At 43.9% G+C, this 21,768-nt stretch overlaps 1 protein-coding gene across 1 annotated transcript in view; it reads left to right on the top strand.

Annotated features, from left to right (window-relative positions):
• The window catches only part of BMP6 (bone morphogenetic protein 6), a 90,684-nt gene that overhangs the window by 67,402 nt on the left and 1,514 nt on the right, over window positions 1-21,768 (top strand). Inside the window, exons 3-6 of the mRNA XM_032181085.1 lie at window positions 10,803-10,951; window positions 11,791-11,988; window positions 19,925-20,001; window positions 21,633-21,743. Coding sequence (XP_032036976.1) covers window positions 10,803-10,951; window positions 11,791-11,988; window positions 19,925-20,001; window positions 21,633-21,743 — 535 coding nt within the window. The remainder of the gene's footprint in view (window positions 1-10,802; window positions 10,952-11,790; window positions 11,989-19,924; window positions 20,002-21,632; window positions 21,744-21,768) is intronic.

Raw genomic sequence — 21,768 nt, 5'->3', positions numbered from 1 at the left:
TTGTAAAAAGACACATTAACTTTCATGTGTGTATCACACTATTTTAGAGCAAACTGAGCAAGCAAGTAATGCACTTCAAGAAAGAGAATAAAGCACAAGGTAGACATACCTCCTTCCTAACAAATTCATAAAATCTTTGTTCAGAAGGTGGCTGGTTTTTTGTTTTTTATACAAAACTGTACTCTCACCTTGTATCTTTATATTAAACACACCACAAATGTGCGCGGTGAAGCTCAGGCACATCCCTTGGCTCTGGGTGCTTCAGTCTTCATGCATGCTGGGCACTGCCAGGTGGAGACCTCTGTACGTCCAGGGCAGAGACAGCATCTCAGACAGGTCACAAGGGAGTTCTCAGCCTGGAATTGGTGAACATTTTGGGTCTTTTGTCATGGTCCTCCTTGCTGCTACCACTGGCTGTGCCGTTGGGACTGGGAATGGTGAGGCAGCTTCCTCTAGGTCCAGACTGCCAGCAGTTCACCATCCCTCCTGCCACAGGCTCTGCATGAACTGCTGACCCAGAGATGAGTGTCTGTAGTTCATTGCTAACCTCTGACTCATCCAGTCCCTCCAGACTCCCTTTTTGTTTCTTTTTCTTTTTTTATTTATTTATTTTTGCTGGTGGGAATGAGGGAGACGTTTGGCTAAAGGAACTCATGCTTTGGATGAGACTGCGGGACGTGTCACGCTGTCTGTGCAGAGAGGGGCAAAACACGGCTCATTGATTTTTGCAGCTGTAAAAAGGAGATATCCCTTTTCACCCTTCGTACTTTTGCCCCAAAGGACTATTTCATGTATATATAGAATATAAAAGCACATATGAAAACATGCATTTGTGTATAAATATATCCACATGTAGATATTCTTTGTATGTATCTATATATAAGAGTATATATATTAATATATATTGTCTTCTCTAGTAATTATTCTCTCTATATTAAAAGTATATAGCTGTTAAAAGACAATTAATATCTTAGAAGCTGCTTACCACCTCTGACTCTGCTGGATGCTGTTGCTGCTGTAGATTCAAACATACATTTACAGCACTGCTAATACTAAAACATTGTATTTAGTTGTTCTCTAGTATCTCTTCATGGAGGAAAAAATATTGATTTATTTTTTTTCCCTCAGATTCTTCTGGGATGCCTTAAGGAGCTGTATTCTTTGAGTAGTTTTTATTTTTGTCATCAGTTCACTTGCTTTTACTTTTGTCTCAGTGGATTAATTTGGAGTGTAATATTTTCCTTTCCTGTTGAAAATTGTAGAAGGTTAAAACCCAGAATAGCACTATTTTTTTGAAGAAACTTGATAAATATTTGTAAGGCTTCTGCTGCACTTTAGCAGACATCTAATGAGCCGGAAAAAAACAGCTGCCTTTGACTTAAAAAACAAAACAAACAAACAAACAAAATTCTGTCACACTTCCTTTAAAATAATGGCTTGAATAACCGCCTGATATTTCCTGACATTTGACAGCATTTTATTGCACAAAGAAGAGTCTGCACAGATCTCAAAGTCTAGCTCATGAGCTAGCAGGTAAAACATAAGAAGTTGAAGTAGCACCTTTCTTCATCTTGTTCTGTTGGGAAGTACTCCTTCTGGTCAGGAAAATTCATCATTGAAGGCCACAGAAGATGTTTGTTCAGTCAACAGTGGCGATCACTATGTTAATCTTGGATTTTACGGGGTTAACAGTTGTCTGCAAGTTATATGTAGCTAATAAAATATTTTCTGGTGCAAATAATTCTTGCAGGTGCAGCTAGAGTGTATGGGTTTTAACCAGCCCTTCCCAAAAGAAAGGCAGTGTGCACCTCCGAGGAAAAAATATATATAAATTAAAACAACAACAACAAAAACAAACAACTGCCCATTCCTCTCAAAGAAATGAGTTTGGGAGTGCAGGAGATAAGTAAGAAGGAAGATTTAGTAAACACAAATCATCATCTTAATCTCACAGCATGGAAGTATCCCTGTGCTCTGATGAAGTATAATGAAGTGGCTTAATTCAGTATTACTCGAGCAAAAAAATGATCATCAGGGGAGTAAGAGTGTCAGTGTGTGAACCCATACAAGTATGGGTTCTGCTTAGCAGAATCACACAGCATTACTGGTAATTCCCTAGGGCACAGTACAAACAAAACAAAACTTGAGACTTAAAATTTCTACCTTCTACTAAATTATCAAACCTATTTTTGACAGACAGCATAGATGAGATTAAAAACAAGGATTATATAGGGCCATTTGAGACTGTCTCCTAGGTAGGGGTGTACACAAAGAGTGGATGATCAGAGATCAAAGCTTATTGAAACAGCAGGAAACCTTCAGGGAGCCACTCGGCACTCTCTGTGTTAAAAGCAATCAGAAATATGGAAGCGATACTCGTGAGTCTCCAGGCAATGAAACACATATTGAGGACAGTGTGGTTTAAGAACATTCTCTCTTCAAAAAGAAAACATTTTTAATACTGACTCACTTGTGTCAGTAATATTTTCATCTCTCCATTCCTTCCACCCTTTTGTAAGGTCAAAAAACATAGTGCCTAGAAACTAAACTTTTGTTTTATAACCAAGCCACAGCTAGCGGCCACGTTCTGTCATAACACAAACTGTTCGAGATGCCAGTGGGATGCGGAGAAGAGATTAATGAAACCTTCAGGACAGGCCAGCGTGGGTTTCTGACAGCATGGAGCATGTGTGAAGCAGTGCTGGGGTGGCCTCTGGTTTGCTGTGGGTGGGATGGATTCGGGCATTCAGATGGGCTGTGGTGGCTGATGGTGGGAGTCAGAATAGGTGATGATGTGTCCACCCAGTGCTGCTGCACATCAGAGACCAGGCTGTCTGAAGGCTGGTGTGGAATTTTTCTTATTTTTTTTTTCTTCTTTATCAGTATGTGTCAGAAGCAGGGATGTCAGCTAAAGCACCAGTTTAGGAGCACAAGTGGTGCTAGCTTTTCGGTGCTTGTCCCACCGTGGGCACAGCTGTGGGGACATTGTGTTTGGGCAGGAGGGAGCTATGCTCTCCTCCCTGTGGTGATACAGGTGCACAGCTACTAGTAGGCTTGTTTCTGAGGTGAAGCACCAGTTTTGGGAGAGACCAGCAAAGCCCTCTGTGACTTCTGATACCTTTTGGGTGTGGATTGTCGTGTAAGCGAAACCTTTGCAAGGGAAAGGAGGAAATGAGTTTGTCTCTGGAAACAGATCATTAATTTCTTTCTCGAAGCTTCCTCACTCTCACCCAGTGAGGTGTCAGGTCAGGAGTGAGGAGGGAAGGCAGTTTGTGGCTGATCAAAGATGTTAGTCCTTGGTTTGGATCATCAGTGTGTTTTCAAGTGTAAATATCCTGTTAACGCAGACCTCAAAACACTCCCACACTGTCCAAACAACTGATCTATGAAAAACACAGCGGCCTGTGCTAGTGATCAAAGGAAGATACGGTACCTCAATGGTCAAAGTTTATTAAACAGTTTCATTTGCACCTGGAATGAAAAGTGAGAACTGGAGAAAGATTCCTCCTATGTGATAAAACACATGTGGGCATCAGCGTGCCCTCCCAAGCCACCATCTAAGGACCGTGTTCCTCTGCTGAGCACAGCTGCTCAAGAGTTAAGGCTGTCATCATTTTTTTTAGCTGCCAGTTACAGTGGTAATAAAGTCTTCCTCTTTGCAACAGGATATTTATACAAATACGATCCGAGCTTCTAATCTAAAGGGCAAATTGATTTGCCGGCAGTGTTTATAGCTTAGAAAATAAATATCTGTCCTCAACTGGATTTTGGACTGGGTTGTGTAACACAAATGACAAAGCTAGCATCAATCTGTTTCAAGTTAGGGTCAGGTTTGTATATAGTGTGCATATATTTGTATATGATAGAGCTGTTTCCATGATGCTATAGAGAAGTGTCTGTCAGCATTTCAGTTCAACTCCCACCAAGCGTATGTGATTTGTTGTGTTTTAGGGTGGTTGTTTTTAGTAGTTTAAAAGTCAAAGTTATTCTGGATGAGACTTACCGGTTCCATAACCAGCTGGCTTTTTCTACCAAAACTAAAGAATGCTATATAAATAACTGCCTTCTTTCTTCTCTTAAAGATAAATACTTCCCATTTACGCTCTCCTCCATCTTCATGGCTCAAATTGCATTTAAAAGCTGAGGTGTGGTACTTTTAATTATCACTACAACTAGAACGTCCCTTGGTGTCCTTATGTCCTAATCAAGGAAATGAGAAATATGTGTCCTATCCTGACTTTGGACTATTTTTTTTTTCTTTTTTACTGTTCCTGTTGGTGAAATATTAATTCCCTAAAGCTGTGAAGCTCACAACCTTGAGCTGGGTGTGGGAGACACCTTTGTGCTCAAATATCAGTGTTGGTTTTGCTGGGGCTTATCACGGATGTGTAGGCTGAACTTCCCCCAGCCTTGATGTGGGGGAACCATGTCCTCCATCTCTAGGCTCTCACTTTCCACTCTGCCAGATGCAGCCTTAAAACAGGACAGCTTTTTCAACACGGGAGTTTTTAATCAGATGGAGCACTGGTGGTGTGAGCAGTGTGAAGCCAAGCTTACCTACCTCTCCATTCTGGTGTGTCCCTGTGCTCCATTTTATGCTTTTTCCTGCAAATTAGTTCCCAGTTGCTGGTCTCCTATTCCATATTGGAAGTAGCTTCATCTGCAGGCTGACAGCGCCTAGAATTTCTTTCCTTATTTCTAATGAATTCTTATAGGACTTGCATATCTCTTCCCCTGGCCTAGAGATGGTATAGATTCTTCAAGACAGTTAAACTGAGTTTTTTTTCTTTTCACTAAAATGATAGAGCTTTCCATGGCAGCTCATTGCAGGTGCTGGCATTCCTTTGCCTGAAGCTCTGCGTATGAATGGGTGCTGATGGATGAGATTTTCCACGGTGCTTTTAACTCTCTGCAGTAATGGTCATTTGACATACTAAGTTGTTAAGGTTTTGTGTATTATCTGTTGACAGTATTTTATTCTACGTAAGCTCTACATGCCATATGTTCTACAAGCAATAAACAATAAAAAAATCACAGTAGGACTTACATCTCTTGAAAGGTGGTGGATCCAAAGTTTTTAAAAGGCTGTGATGATTTCAAGGTTTTATCTGCAAGAAGCTTCATTCAACTCAGTAAGGCTGCATCTGTTGTGAGTACAGTTATTTGTCATTAGTTGATAAGAGCAAATCATCTTGGTAGTTTGCTATGTACAGAATAATTTTTATACAAGGTCAGTATCTGTTCAAGCTAAAGACTCTGATCCAGTGTACGCAGAAGAGTATTTAGAAAGTGTGTTAATTAAAATGTAAATCCCACACACTTCTGTTCAAAATTCCCTTTTGAGAAACTGCTGTTAGGCAGTCTAGACTATTATGTCAACTTGTCTTTGAAGAAAAGTAAACAAAAAGGTTCAGCTGAGGAAAGTTTTAGAGACTTAGAGTAATTAATGCTTTGGTAAATGGCTGTTGATGCGTAACAATCCTTTAAACACCTGGGTAATTGCAAGCTTTGAAGTTGGGCCAAAAACGTTGTTCTGAGCTCTGTAATTAAAATAAGAGGCCTTTAACTTGGTCATTTTGAAGGTGAGAGTTCTGTTTATTCTCACTGTCTCCCTGTAAGACTTCTGCCCGATCAGGGAAAAAAGGCCAGGGAGGGTGGGAAACTAAAAAACCTAGCTCAACATATGCTTCTTTAAATTCAGCTTTTTATAGCTTTGGTGTTTTTCCTGTAGCAAAGTTCCATGTTGTAATGTGTACCCAGAACAGAGAAATTATTTTAATGCAAACATTTCACTAAGTATAGCAACTGAGATTAACCACTTGACCTGGTTACTAATTTGAATAAATTCTAATCTAATTAGTATTCAATTAAAGTGAATTAACACCCAGAAACATTTTGTTGAAAGGTTTACACAGAGGTTTCAGTTAACAAAATATTTATCTTGGGGGGGACAGGGAGGAACTGGAGTTAAACGCAAGCTGTTTCTCCTATAAATGCCCGGAGTACATGATTGGGATGCCGGTGTTAAGAATAGTAGTTGTATTTGATATTTATATCTGACAAATCATATTGCTCTCTGGGGACACTGGAGCTAAATACTGCCTTCTGAATCACACAGGCCACATTTCTCCGGTAAATTGTGTACTTCTTTCTGTTTATTGCAGCCACTTGTGATTGCTCTGTTGACCTTAGCTTCCCAGTCCTCCTCCAGAGTCCTCTGAAGGCCATGGAAAGACTTCCATTTCTTTCTTGGGATTTGAGACCATACTGCATGGCCATGATCCAGAGCAGAGAGCTCCAGGTTTGAGTTAGGAATCCCTAATTTGCATCTTCCCACTTAATGTCCACTCTTGTCTCAGGAGAGTTTTTTAGGCTCATTGCCTCAGTTTCTCCCACACACTAGCTTTCCTTTAATAGAATCATAGAATCATAGAATATCCTGAGTTGGAAGGGACCCTTAAGGATCATCAAGTCCAACTCTTGACACCGCACAGGTCTACCCAAAAGTTCAGACCATGTGACTAAGTTCACAGTCCAATCTCTTCTTAAATTCAGACAGGCTCGGTGCAGTGACCACTTCCCTGGGGAGCCTGTTCCAGTGTGCAACCACCCTCTCTGTGAAGAACCCCCTCCTGACGTCCAGCCTAAATTTCCCCTGCCTCAGCTTAACCCCGTTCCCGCGGGTCCTGTCACTAGTGTTAATGGAGAAAAGGTCTCCTGCCTCTCGACACCCCCTTACGAGGAAGTTGTAGACTGTGATGAGGTCTCCCCTCAGCCTCCTCTTCTCCAGGCTGAACAGGCCCAGTGACCTCAGCCGTTCCTCGTACGTCTTCCAATAGACTCTGGAAAAAAGCAAAGTCTGCAGAGAAATAATACATGAATACATGTTATGCCTGCAACACCCTTATTATGGAAGTCATTAATTAAACTCATTCAGGTTAGGCATGCTGAAAATAAAGGTGAGATGGTCGAACATTGTAGTAACAGTTGTTATATAATATCGTATACCAGTGAGGGCAAACTGTCTCCTCTAGGTTAAGCTGCTGGCACCAGATTTTTATTTTTTTTTTAATATATATATATATATCCAGCAACACCCTTTGGCTTGCAGGAGCTCCCTGCTCATCTGCTGTGTGTGCTCCAACTTTTGCAATGGGTAACGTCATAGAGTCTGAACCTGGAAAGCAAAGACAGAGGACAAAAATGGTCCCTGTCAAAATCAGCCTGCAGTCCAGCATCAGGAGTGGGAGTAAGCTAGGCAGCAGCTTTAGCTCTCATGCTTCCATCTGTATTTTGCAGTCTAATGGGAGAAGAGTGTAATAGATACTTTTTTCCATGATCTTCAGGAAGCAGGACTGAAGGGAAAAAAAAAAAAAAAAATCAAGCAAATTCAGTTAGGTGGCTGCATTTGCTCCTGAATGTAACGGGGCAAGACTGGAGGTGTGGGATTCACATCTCTGATGCCTGTCACTGCATTTGTTGACAGCTGTGTTGCCACAAATGGTAGCAGTAGCAGGTTGTCCACTCTGTGAGCAATCCCTGCTGGAAGGTGCCAGCAGTTTACCATATATTTCTAAAAGTGGAGAAATGCTGGCTCAGGAATAACAGACCTGATTCATGGAGTACATAGTGGTCTCAGGTACTTTCTACTTCTTTTTCTCTGCAGACTTTGCTTTTTTCCAGAGTCTATTCATCTGGTCCTTGTGTGTCGACATGTCCCCCACCATCACAGCAAGGCCTTCACCCTTCCCCACCTGGTTGGATGTAATATCCCTTCCACCTAGCCTGGGAGACCTCTCAGTCTCTGTTCAAGCATCAGACACCGTACACTTTGTTGTCAGGAGCAGCATGGACATTTCTCTGCCCTGCAGCTCTAGGGAAAGGCAGGCTCTAAGTAAATTCATTTTTTTTCCTTAATTTGGTCTTTGGAAATAGGTGATTTTAATTTAATTTTATTTTTTTAAATCTTCATGCTGAAAACAAAACTAGCAATAAATGCTACTAGTTACTAGAAAATGTTGTGCAGCCTGGCAAGTTTCAGGTAACAAACATTAACTGAAAACAGACTTTAAGTATTAGGACATGTTACCTGTGAATGTTACAGATGTGACCTACAGTACTTGTGAGGTGAATCTGCATCATTGGCTTTATGCACTCAGACAAGTCAGAAGCCAGTTAAATAGAGAAGCTGGTTGAAAATTAATTGTGTATTAACTCTTTTTTTTTTTTTTTTTCTTTTTTCTTCAAAGAGTTAACTGGATTGGAAAGCCTAGTTGTCACTTTTTCTCTGTTTTACAAAGGCATTTAAATCTGTCCAGAGCCAGTGTGAGATACTGGGCTAAGGTGGAGCACTCACATTTGGTAGCACTGTACCTTGGTCAGAGAGTTTGCTCATTATATTTGTGGAGAACACTGAAATGGGGGAGACCCACTGGAAGACAAGGCTGTATTTTAAATAAACTAAGAGTGAAAAAGGTCTAGTCTGGAGAAAAAAGTGTGATCTGATAGAAAGGAAAGTTACATTTGGGCACGACAAATCAGTGATGTAAATACACCTTAGGAAGTGACTGGGTATGTTGCAGCGCAGCAGCACAAATCTAGACATTACAGTGAATCACAAGGTGATCATGAGTTAACAGTGAGTTTTGTGAAAAAGCCAAAATGCTATTCTGAGATGTATGAGTAGAGGTACAGTCTCAGAAACACATGAAGATTCTTTCCATTGTACTCAGCATCAGTGAGATCTTGATCCAACCTAGGTCCATAGAATAGCAGTGACAATAAAGTCTAGAAAATATGGCTTGCAAGGAAGGACTGAAGACTCAGTGATGCTTTAAGGAGGGGAGGCTGTTGTGTCATTTTAGTTAGATATTGTGGGTAATTATTTTTATTAAAAAAAAAAAAAAAAAACTTCAACTGAAATATATTCGACTTCCTGGGAAGATGGTGGAGTTCCAAAAACAGGAAAACTTGAAGATCAGGTCAGGCAAACATCTCTCAGGAGTGATGTGGATGTATCTGATCCTGCCTGGAGTTCAGAGGCAAGGGACTAGGTCCTTGTGTTCCTTTCTGGCTTAAAAGGTCTGTGTGCACAAAGTGCAAGGCAGCGGGTATTAACAACTGAGCCTCCTCTTCAAATTTGTGCAGAGTTGACTAATCCTGTGTGCTTGAGTGTTCATGAAGGTGTATACAGAGTTTGCTCTCACAGAGTTCCCAGCAGCTCTGCAGCCAGACCTGTTTGGTTTGGGCGGACATAATGCTGAAGTTGCTCCAGTCTGGAGGCTTCAGTGGGACATTGTCTGAAGCAGACAAGTGCAAGGGAATGTGTGGCACCTAGAGAAGGGAAACTGGGCATGGGAAACCAAAAAGAAATCAATGTGAGGGGGTAGGTCAGAACAGCTTCTAGGAAAAACACTTTTCAGGTATAGACCATGTCAAGCACTGGAGAGGACCAGTCTGTAAATCTTAGTCAGAGGTGGGGATGATCTAGCAGTTCATTTCTCTCTTAACCCAGAGAGGGGAAAAGTAGTCTCAGTTGCAGGTGCTGTTTGCAGCCTCCTGTAAGCAATGCCTCAGCTTAAATACTTGCCTGGGAAAGCCCATATCTTTCAACCGTAAGGTTTCCAAAACATGTAGCAGCTGGCTAGCCCCAGCCACTTGCTGCTGTTTGAGGTGAAGGTCAGAGTTGTTTCTGAACCCTGTTACCGCTGGAGAAGCGATGGCAAAGACTCCTGTGGGAAAGGCTGCTGAGTCAACCACACAGCGTGCAGCTACCAGCGAGGCAGAGAAAAGCCTTCACGCTGTAAAAATAGCTACACTAGGAGCCCTAATATACTTAAGTGCTTATTTTTCCATGTGTGATCTCATGTAAACCAAGCTGCTGGGCAGTATGACATAGCAGTTGGCCAAAAATAAAGTGTAACTCAATTAAAACTTCTTTTTTTCTGAAGTTAACCTTTGATTAGTTGAAGAGACAGGTATCCCGTTTTTCATTTCCATTAAGTTATTGTCAGGAAAAAAAAAATCAACAGAGAGAGACAGGTGAAGTTGGGACTGATGCCTGGTATCCACTTTTGTGATGCTGTCATATGTTAAGGATAGAAATTGTAGCTCTTTTGCACATGAAAGTTATGCATTTAATACAGTGAGAAAATGTAAACAGGATTTCTCCGGATGCTTCTGCAGTTGATTTCATTGAACCGAATTTTAGTGTCCGTTTGATCCTGCAGAAAAGGCATAGACTTGATAGCACTTGAAGCTGAAGTCCATGAAGGAGACCCAGTACCAACATCCTTGGAACAACACTTTCTAATCCATGTTGCAAAACCTGAGCAAAATGTCTTTAGGGACCATCTGTCTTTAGGGTTCATTTTGCTTCAGTTTGATGTTTGGCCTGTTACTTGTTTGTTTTGTTTGTTTGTTTTTATTGTTATCAATTGTGGTAGATCTGTCTTGTGAAAGTTGGACTGAAACCACAAAAACCCTTTGACCAAAGTCACTGAATGCCTGGAAATGCTGGTAATTTGACCACTGTCCTGCCAGGGCTAGAATTACTCTCTTCAGGAAGAAGAGTGATTTATGAATCTCTTGCTGATAGAGAAACACCAAGACCTAAGGACTGAGATTCCTTTCCTACAGCCTAGAAAACAGTGGAAAAACCTTTGTGATCCTGAATTTCACATGCAGAAGCGCATGCATCTTGTGGAAAAACTCCTGTTACAAACAGGCAGATTTTGGGGGTTGATAGCCAGGGGAGAAAACCCCAGATATCACTGTCTCGTTATTGCTTTTCTCTTCTGCAGATCCTCTGACCTGTTTCTGCTGGACACAAGGGCGGTGTGGGCCTCGGAGGAGGGATGGCTGGAGTTTGATGTCACTGCCACCAGTAACATGTGGGTGATGAACCCTCAGCACAACATGGGGCTCCAGCTGAGCGTGGTGACCCAGGATGGTAGGTCATGGGCCAGTTAACATGAGTAATCTCATGAGCCTCCTGGATGCTGTTTGGAAGTGGTGCTAGCAGCGTCCAGATTTAATGTGGGTGGCTGTAATGATGGCACTTCACAGAGCACAGAAAATTTGAAAAGTGGAAAAGAAAATGAGAGAATGTAAGACAGTATGAAGTTGAGTGTTGCAGGATAAGCAGTAGGGAAGGAGAAGATCTAAGTGAGCAGATGGCAACTAAAGACAATGATGACATTTTCCTTCTGTGGGAATTGGCCTCCAACCTTATATTTTCTTCTTATCACTCCATCCTGGATTTTGGTACAACTGTGGGGTCAAATGAGACCAGAAGGACTGTTAACTGCTCTCCCTGAGGAAAATGCAGTGCCAGCCTCCACCTACCCAAATGTGCTGAGAACCCATCTGTGTACTCCGGCCAAAGCATCTCTTGCTTTCCCCAAAGGTCTCCTAGCTCCATCTCTGCTCCTTGTGTTTAAACAGCCACTGAGACAGTCACTGGCAGCTGCTTAAACAGTCCTGAGACATACAGTCATTGTGTTTTATATATATATCTCTATACCTGTTTCATGCCTAAAATGGAGTAGAGATTTCATAGGGGGTACCAAAGAGCCAGATGCCATGGTGGAACTTCTTGTCCATGGTGGATGGGGTGCTGTTGTAAAAATGTCCACAGGTCATGGTGGCAGAAGGGGGGGGTTTAATGCTAAAAGAGAAACAGCATGATCAAGAAGAGAGGAAATCCTATTTATTGGGATGCTGCAGCGCTGGAAAGAGCAATCCAACTGTGTAGTTCCTCTAACAATCAATTTTCCGTTTGATTTGAAGGTTTCAGTGTAAATCCTAGAGAAGCAGGCCTTATAGGGCGAGATGGCCCTTATGACAAGCAGCCTTTCATGGTGGCCTTCTTCAAAGTGAGTGAAGTCCACGTCCGGACCACTAGGTCAGCAACAAGCAGACGCAGGCAGCAGAGTCGAAACCGCTCCACCCAGGCTCAGGATGTTTCCAGGGTGTCGACTGTCACAGGTAATCATGAAACACCCACTCTGTCTGGGAGCTGGGGCCTCCTCTTGTGATGTTCCTGTTTGCACTGGTGTGGAAAAGCAAGAAGGGGGATGTGAGGTGGGGTACCCCTCCTTGGGGGCACAGGTTGTACCTGTGATGGGATGGGAGTAGGAGTCTCACGTAAGTAATTTTACAGGAGTTTTCAAACCCAGGGTAGAATACAGACCCCTGTGTGAAGTCACAGCCATGAAATTCAATATTTGCCTAGAATCACACCATATGAAATGCTATATTTAAAAGATACCATTTCAGTGTACACTGGGATCTATTATATTGCTCATACATGTTTCCAGCAGGGTCATCATTTGGTTTTCTTTGGAAAAACCCTTTTAGAACAGCATGAGATTTTTTTTCCCTTTGTGGGAACAATAGTGTAAACGGTGAGGTTCATTTCCAGGCATGCAAGCAGGCTTGCCTGTTTGCTGTGGAAAGATTGCATGTTGCTGTGTTGTACAAGCTTACAAGTGCTGCTATGTGCTGGTGGGACAACCCTGAAATTTTGATGAAAATTGAGAAAGTCTTGCCTTGTGCATTTTGACTGCTTTGCAGCTGCTCTGCCCTACGTCACAGTACTGCAGGACTTCATTCATTGAGTACCTTCTTTCCTCTTAAACATTTCAGCCAATTCCTGGTTACTTGATTAATTTGCTTATGCTGCCCCCTTCTTTTCCAGTAGGATCCCTGCTTTTCCTGCATCTAGGCATGACTAAACCCCCAGGAAGAGAGGTGGTTTTGCTAGTCTTGTTGTTAGTTTTGTTGCGGGAAAATGAGCCAGTCTCACCAAAGCTTCACCAGCGTGAACCCGTTGGCTCTGGCGTGCTCGGGCAGTGGGCAGGCTGCACCACAGTGGTCATGCACATGCTGCTGGGTCATGGGTAGGACTGGCAGTGGTGCTGCACTGGAGGCTTTTTTCTCTGAGACCGGCAGTAGAGCTGGGGAGCATGGGTAGGGAGGAAACATGGGGGAGCTGGTGTCCACGTGGTCTAGTGAATGAGCAACCACCCTGCCCAGAGCTGTGGGTACTGTTATTCGTGTAGGAGCTGGTAGCAGAGTCAGGATGGGCTCCAGCTTCACCTCCTTAGCTCTGCAGGCTTCTTCTTGCAAGATTTTACTACAATTAAATCAGGAGATGTGTTTCCAAGCTCCAGAGGGAGCAGATACATTTGGCAAAAAGGGCCATTTTTATATTGCTGGTTTCTTGACTACAACAGGCATGAGATTATAAAATTATTTTTTTAAAAAAAAAGGGGGGGGGGGGGGGGGGGGGGGGAATAGCTGGCTGTTGTGTGATCATAAATGTTTTTTGTTTTTTTTTTTTTGAGCTCTTCTCACTCAAAGACAGCTTTAATGTAAAACTTGGAATTTGGCAGTTCAGTAGTCAACAAGGCATAGTTGAGCCTCTGTGGATTTAAGGCAGGGAAAAGGAGAGGAATTTAAAGTTAAGATGTATGTTTGGTTGGTTTCTGTGTTTAGAAAAGAGAGACAGCGTCAGCTTATTTTCCTTTCAAAGTGTTACTCTCTCAGAGTCTGTTCTCCTTAGGAAGTGTTTGATTTAATAGCCCAAGAGGCACTGACGACCCCACAGGGACGGCTCTATGGACCAGTGTGGGTTTTTAACATTAAAAAGATTGCAGGGATTTTTTTTCTTTTCTAGTTGGGTGGGTTCCTACATACATGCCCCACATGTGCACAGCAGGACTGGGGAAGCTTTTGCCACAGGGCAATGTAGAATATGAACCCAGAGGTTACCCTGACAGCCACCTTCCTCCTGGGGGCACCCAGACACACTGGGACCTAAAGTGGGTACAGGACCACACATGGACCCCACCTGCTCAACTCCCCACCTGCATATCTTCCTCTTTCACTGTATCTTGCATCTCATCAGATTTTTTGTGCGTACTCTACCAGCTGGGAGATTGGTGCTACCCATCAGGGCTTGAGGGCAGTTTCTCTCATGGTGAGTCAGGCAGCTGGTTGGTGTTGGTGCTTTTTTTGTGGATTGAACCATCCCTCCTCTATGTGAGCCCCTTTCCCAAATGATGCTGTGATTTAGGTTGGGGTGCTGTGTTTAAAAAAGCCTTATTTACTCTCAAAATATGGAAAGCATTTCAAGTCCTGCTGTTAGGAGCATTTGAAGTGTGCTGCTGGACTGGCACTAGATCTGGTGAGCCAGAGGGTTTTGTTAAAGCACGCTACTGCCTGCAGGACTGGGACCCTGCTGTGTCTCCTGTGATGTGCAGTTCTTGTCCTGAAGTCAGTACCAAGTGCTCAGAGGCTAAGGTTATGGCTGTGGCATAAGAATGAAAATAGTCTGTATTTTTTCGCCAAGAATGCTCATTTCCCTGAATTATAAACACGTAATTATAACTGGCTTATATAAAGCAGAACTGAGTAACCCCCATGGTTATGAACTGCTTTGACATAGAGTCCTGCGTCAATGCATTCCTGGGGCCGAGCTCTGGTCTTCTGCAGAAGGAGGATGAGCAGGAAGAAAAGGAAGTATTTTTGGCCGTTAAGGCAGAAAATCACATGTCATCTCAGGCCCAGGACACAGAGGTACAATGTGGGTGGGAGGAGAGTGCAGGTGTTTTTCTACAGTTGCCTCCAGGATCTGGAGGCCATTGCCATGCCACGTCTACAGTGGGCTCAGCCCATGCTCTGGGCTGACCCTGTTGTTAACCTGAAGACCTGGGGAGTCTCCAACAAGCGTTAGTGCTGTGTGATCAGCTCCTCTGTAGGTTACCTGAAAGCTGGTTTGTGTGTGTGGCCATCTCCTTGCCCAGTGGCACTAACCATTCTCTTCCACAAGTCATCCTTCAGGCACATCCCACTCCATGCCTCATCCTTACTGAGAGGTTGTGGTGTAAACATCCAGCTTCTGGCTGCTTATGCTGCTCTGAGCAAGACTCACTTGCAGAGAGATCTTCACAAATTAGAGGGCTGGCCAATCACCAGCGCATGAAGTTTAATAACATCTGCACCTGGGAAGGGTGCAGATGGTTATACGTACAGGCTGGGGGATGAGAGGCTAGAGAGCGGCCCTATGGAAATGGATCTGGGGGTTCTGGTTGATGACAAGTTGAATGTGAGACAGCAGTGTGCCCTGGTAGCCATAAGGGCCAGCAATGTCCTGGGGTGAGTCAAGCACAGCATGCCTAGCTGGTCAAGGGAAGGGATTGTCCCATTCTGCTCTGGTGCGGTCTCACCTTGAGTACTGTGTACAGTTTTGGGCACCACAGTATAAGAACAATAACATTATTAGACAGATTCCAAAGGAGGGCTACAGAGATTGTGAAAGGTCTAGAAGGGAAGACATATGAGAAGTGGCTGAGGTCCCTTGGTTTGCTCAGCCCAGAGCAGAGCAGGCTGAGGAGAGGCCTCATGGCGGCCTGCAGCTCCCTCACAAGGGGAGCTGAGGGGCAGGCGCTAAGCTCTGCTCTCTGGGGACAGTGACAGGATCCGAGGGAATGGCATGGAGCTGGGACAGGGGAGGGTCAGGCTGGGGATTAGGGAGAGGTTCTTCACTGAGAGGGTGGTCGGGTACTGGGACAGGCTTCCAAGGGAAGTGGTGACAGCACCAAGCCTGCTGGAGTTCAAGAAGTGTTGGACAGCACTCTCAGACACATGGTTTGATTTTTGGATAGTCCTGTGTGGAGACAGGAGTTGGTCTCGGAGTCTTGTGAGTCCCTTTTAACTTGGGATATTCTATGGTTCTGTGATTCACACAGTCCTGGAGGCCCCAAGATAAGATGAGAAGCAGAGGGGCTCTCAAGGTGACACTTCCATGCAGCACTGTGTGTGCGTGCCGCACTCCATTACCGGCATGCTACCCTGCGTATGTGGGAGCTCGATACCTCAAAGGGCAGTGCGTGCATACACTGAAGGCAAGTAAGGCCAAATGCTCTCACAGTGGCAAGGATCTTGTTAATAAACATCATTATCTCACATAAAATCTATTTAATGGAGGTCTCGGATGTGGTGCAGCCAGCATGCCCATGTGCCATAACGTGCGTGTCCTCTCCAGCCCCATATCTCCCCTTCTTCCCGCCCAGGCAGGCCACTTTCATGTGAAGTGGGCTGTTGTTAACTATGTGATCGGTTTACACCAGCTTTATCTGGACAAATCACCAAAGTCAAACACCAAGAAGAAGGGGCTGGCCTCAGAGACCTCTGTCAGAGCTATTTGGGATGACAGAGGCAATTAATTACCCTGTGGAATTTGGTAAACTGGCACCTTGGGAGCAGTGAGGGTATTCTCAGGCAGATCAACCTCAGTAAATATTTATATCTTCTTTGCCAGCACTTAACGTGGGAGAGGTTATAAAAAATCTGAGGTTCGTGTGCAACTATCTGTAGGAGGAAGATCATTAGGGTCAGACTATGCTCTCTCCCCTTTCAGCAATGGAAATGCCAGTGTCCAGCCTTAAGAGAAACATCTGTGCTGGCAGAAAGGCAGGCTTGTGTCACGGTGCATCCTTGGTGAGGGCAGACAGCCTTTGGAGCAGGCACCCATGGAGAGGAGCCGCCCTAGCTCTTCTGCTGGAACTGCCCTGCCCTGGGGCTTATTTTTGAGTGCAGAAAAAGGGGTGTTCTTTTATTTATTTATTTATTTATTGTAACCTGTTGCAAGTGCCAAGCTGGTATTCCCAAATATACTGAAGAGACAATTTGCTAAGCCCACAGTGGGCCTGTAGAAAGTCCCAAAGCAGCCCCATGAACTCACAGGGATAGTGGATGTCTCTGGGAAACATCTTGCACTGAGGATGGCAATTTGGGCCATTGAACACACTGGACTGGGGCAGCTGACACTGCTTTCCAGGGTCAAGATAATGTGCTGTGAAGGCTACCTTCAGTAGATCAGTGTGCTTGAGCTCTCAGGCAAAACCCCATTTTTTTCAGGGTCATAATTGGGAGTACATGGCTCTAGGGCATGTGCCAAGCCCCAAACCATAAGAAAAGGATCATTGTGTATTGCTGCATTTTTTCCTCTATCTGTAAAAGCACTGCTTAGAGGTTTTTAAAGGTTTGTAGCATCCCTAAAGCTGGGCTAAAAGCAATTCCCCGTGAATGCAGACAATGTTGCTTGCAAGTATTTGCCAGCTGTAATGCAAACTGGAAGACAAATCTGCAAATCCCTGGAGTGACAGACCTCAGGTGCTGTACATTCGCCATGGAAGAGCTCCCCATTGTCAAGGTGGTCAGCGGAAGGGAAGTGCAACATTGCAGTACTTTGTTTGGGAATCACTGACTATTTGGAGCTTGACAGATGGATGTGGCACCACCATGAAGCTGAAAGATTTTGAAAGAAATCCTCAAGATGCAGTAAGAAAAAATATAACAAGTGGGAGAGAAGGGGTAAGGGTTATATGTGGGAGAGTGCAAATCCCAGGAAAAGGGATGTTCACTATGTTGACACTTAGGTAGCTGAGCTCTGTGTTTGGGCAAGTGAGAAGGCAGGACTGGCTGTGTCCACCTGGGATAGAGAGTAGCTGGCATGCAGTGCAAGGTATGAATTAGGTGACATTGAGGATTTTTAGGGGCAATTTTACGCAGAGTGAGAGGACACACTGAGAGAGGACACATTGTTCTGCTTGGTATAATTTGTTAAACAATTTTTTCCCCTCTGTTTTCTGGAACTTCTGATTGCTTGCGGCCTTCCTTCCCACTCCTGTTGTCTCTGCCTCCCTCACTTCACCCCTTTCCCATAGCTAATTAGGGTAAATTGTAGCTGTATTTGGGACATATCATAGTTCTGTGTCCTTTGTTATGAGTAGATAAATGCCATCTAACCAGCCGCCATAACACCCTGTCAAATACAGATGTTCTTTCCCTAGCAAACAGCATATTTCCCATAGAACAATGAAGTCATGTTTTCAGGGACTAAAATGAAAGCTTTTGACCACCAAAAATATCCTCTGCTCATTTCATTTCTCATTGTGAGAAATAATATCATTTAGAAACATCTCACGCTAGAAATTTCAGGGACTGAAAAGTTTCATCTGGAAAAAAACAAACAAACAAACAAACAAAAAACAACCCACACCCTGGTTTCTGCTGGGTATGTCTGGTTTGAAAGTGGAAAGCTTGAACAGAAAGGCCTTCCTCCATCCTTGCTACCAGGCACTGCTGAAATAGTGTGTGTTTATGTGGCAGCAGACTGTTAGCCAGCTCTGCTCACCTGGTTCGTGATTGAAGCAAAGCTATTGAAGGCCTGAAATGCAATCCTGAAAGTTTAAAACCCAAACTGCTTCTAAAAACAGCTCTCTAATCTTTGGTGGTTTGGAGTCTAGGTTTGTTTTGAGGTGTAAGTTTTTTTTTTCAGACCTCAGTGTTAACTGTACCCAGCTGTAACACTGGGCTGCCCTTAATGTCAGTTGGATGTGCTTTTAGTATTATATTTTTTCTTCTGAATAAATATTTGCATTTGTAGTTCCCAAACTTGGGGGGTGAGGGGGAAGAGAAGAAGAAGAAAAAGAAAGGCTTATTCAGAGCCAAGGAAAAAGTCACTAAAAATATTTTTCTATCCCAGCTGCCACACTTGTGGAAAGCTACACTGGGACCGTGCCCTTTCACGCAGTGTTAGGGGCGCCGGGGGGCTGCTTGGCTGGGGCAAGGCATCAGCATCCGTGTGTGGCATCCGCCTGCGTGCGGCAGCGTGTCTGGTGAAGCGCTGGGTGGAAACGCTGGGAGGCCTGGTCCAGCTCCAGGCTCTGCCTGCAGGACGAGCACATCGGTGTCACTGTGTGCATGGGGAGCCAGGCTCCCACCATGCTTGACACCAGCTCTTTTGCTTCCCATCGTGGCTGTTGCTTTTTCTTTGCCCTCCCACATGCTCTTGGGCGTGAGGGTTGCCTCTCACTGTGGGGGAGATGCTCAGCCACCGCCTGTCCAGGCTGGATCTGGGCAGCCATCGGGGAGTGAAAGGCCCCTCTGTCACAGCTAAAGTCCTCCCTTCGCCGCGGTCCCAGGTGTTCGCATGCGAAGCCGCCTCTCTTTCCAAATATAGATGGGAAATTCCACTCACTGTTCAAAAGCTGCATTTTGTAGGGCTGTCGGAGCAGCTTCTGCACGGTCGAAACATCGCTGCGGTAAGGGTCAGGGCTTGGTACACCATGCTTCTCTGTATACAATGTTGGCATCAGGAAGCAAGTTAACGGTGAGAGCTTGTCAAATCCTGTGTCAACTGCAGATAAACGTGTTGCCAGAGAGGTTTGGTGGGTTCTGGGAAGGAGTTTTACAGAGTGTGGATGATACAGGTCTGAGAGCAGAGGTACTATGTGGAGCCATGCTTGGGGTAGGCTTGGGGGAAGGCACAGACTGAGACAGGGCATGTGGCTTTGCTGGCTACAGGACATCAGAGCTGTGCAAGGATGTCTTCTAACAGGTACAGGGTGGCGAGGAGCCTCTGTATTGCTCTTGGAAACTCTGTGCATTTTGAGCGTATCCCCCGGGGCAGTGCACACTGGAACCGTGAGCATGCAGCAGGGATGTGGCACGTGCCGGGCTGAAGGAGCAGAGATTTATTTTTAAGAAATGATTTTAGGGGAGGTGTTTTCTGAGCACTGCTTGTCAGGTTTTTAAGGGAGACTGAAGGAGTTGTAACGGAGTCACTGTTACGTGGGTGCCGCTATTCCCACAGGCATCTTAAAAACTTCAGGCCTGCTTTGGATGTCCCTCAACACCCTTCTCCTCTGGGCTGCTGATGGGAGCATGCTGTTCCTTGCTGCTGAGCCCGCAGTGCGCACATCTGCCCAGCTGTGTGTTCCAGACTGTTTTACCTCCTAAATTCCTGTTTTGTTCTTTTTTTTTTTTTTTTAATTTAATTTAATTTAATTTAATTTTATTTTATTTTATTTTATTTTATTTTATTTTATTTTATTTTATTTTATTTTAACAGATTACAACAGCAGTGACTTAAAAACAGCGTGCAGGAAGCATGAACTTTACGTGAGCTTCCAAGACTTGGGATGGCAGGTGTGTGATGTTTCTCTCTGGGTAAACCAGACATTTTGTTATGAAATGTTATCTAAACAGTGTCATGGTAATTCCACTCGAGGCTGCCATTATGCTTTAAAATGTCCCTTGTGCCTCCCCATTAAAACCAGTCATAGTGAAGGGCAAATAAATATTGATAGCTGTGATATTTGATAGAATCCAGAGGAAGTTTGATACTTTATAAGATTCAAATACCTGGTCATTCTCTGTCACTCACGGGAGTCATAGCAAGGGCTCCTATCTGTGCGCTTCTAATGATAAGGAAAAAATGGTTTAAGTACTAGTTTTAATGAAATCAAGTTTTTCTAGAGATCAGCTTTGTTTTAACCTGTGCCCCCAAGGGGGCTAGCACTGACTGTAGTAGTTAGACCAAAGATTGGTTTTAGTTGTAATGCTGCAGGTCTAGAGGGGTCCTTAGGGCAACTTATTTAGGGCCAAGCCAGTATCATTTATTGTCACGTTTCACTGAATGTCCTTTTTTTTTTTTTTTTTTTTTTTTTTAATCAACACTTTTTGTGTGTGTGTAGAGCTAGCAAAGTCACACCTCCCCACGCCCTTTGCAGTGCTTCCCATATACCACATTAAACCACAAATGTATTTACATAGCCAGTACTTGCTTCTGTATCAAGAGAGTGACTGTTTTATGAAGAGCAGCTCTCTTACCCAGGAGCAAATTATGGGTGAGCAAGTAAAACGAAGGGGTGATGAGCTGTAAAAGGAAGGGGTAGTTTTGATATGCCCAAGAACCCTCACGTCAGCAATCACACAGCAGACTTAGTAAAGCTGTGGTAACATTTGCTGGCTGCCTAGTTACTGCTATAGCAAAATTCATGCTACCACAGGTACATAGTGTCAGGTAAAGGAGAAATACTCTAAGACTCTTAAGAAGAGCACCAGTGAGTGCTTCATCCTGTAGGGTGATAGCAGAGCCTGATACTGATGGAAGAAAAACATTTCTTGTTAACTGATGAGGGCTCTTTAAAACCACCTTTCTGCACTATTAGCATACAGGCCAATTTCTTTTTCTATTTTAATTTACTTTTGGCTCTTTTGTAGCAGCAGGAGAAAAATCTGTAAATTCTTTGCATTATCTGTATGGCAAAGCATCCCCTCCTTTCACAGCTTTCTGCTTATTGCCAAAGGGTCCCCTGCCACCTGCCGCTCAGGCAGGCTGTCCTTCCCCTCATGTGGGAGTGTGGCAGCAGTGAAGTTAGACAGATGAAACTTCCTACACTGACCCTAGGAAAGGTAGTTCAGCCAGCAGGCCTAACCTGCAGGAAACGTTGGAACGTGAAGGCATCCAAACCACAATCCTCACAAGGCACCACAGCAGCAGCTTTAGAAATAAAACTGTTTTAGTTTGTGGCAGTTAAGCTGTGCGTAGCAATGCACCATTCTTTGGACATTAAAATCAGTGTGTCCATGGAAAAGTCACAGCTTACTAAAAAAAAAAAAAAAAAAAGAAAAAAAAACAACTTTCAGTGAAAACACATTTTCACCCTCAAGACAAAGTTAGTGGAAAATTTTCAGCTGCTCTTAATTGCATCCAGTTGTCTGTAGAAGCTGGCAACTTTTTAATTTCAATCAAGTTCTGTTTGTTTCCTAAAAAGGACTGGATAATAGCTCCAAAGGGCTATGCAGCCAACTACTGTGATGGGGAGTGCTCATTTCCACTCAACGCACATATGAATGCAACCAATCATGCCATCGTACAGACTCTGGTAAGTCTTCAGAAAGATCTGTCCC

The sequence above is a fragment of the Aythya fuligula genome, chromosome 2 (genome assembly GCF_009819795.1).
Source record: "Aythya fuligula isolate bAytFul2 chromosome 2, bAytFul2.pri, whole genome shotgun sequence".
In the NCBI taxonomy this organism is placed as follows: domain Eukaryota; kingdom Metazoa; phylum Chordata; class Aves; order Anseriformes; family Anatidae; genus Aythya; species Aythya fuligula.
The sequence above is the reverse complement of the archived record's forward strand: the minus strand, read 5'-3'. Positions and strand labels throughout refer to the sequence as shown.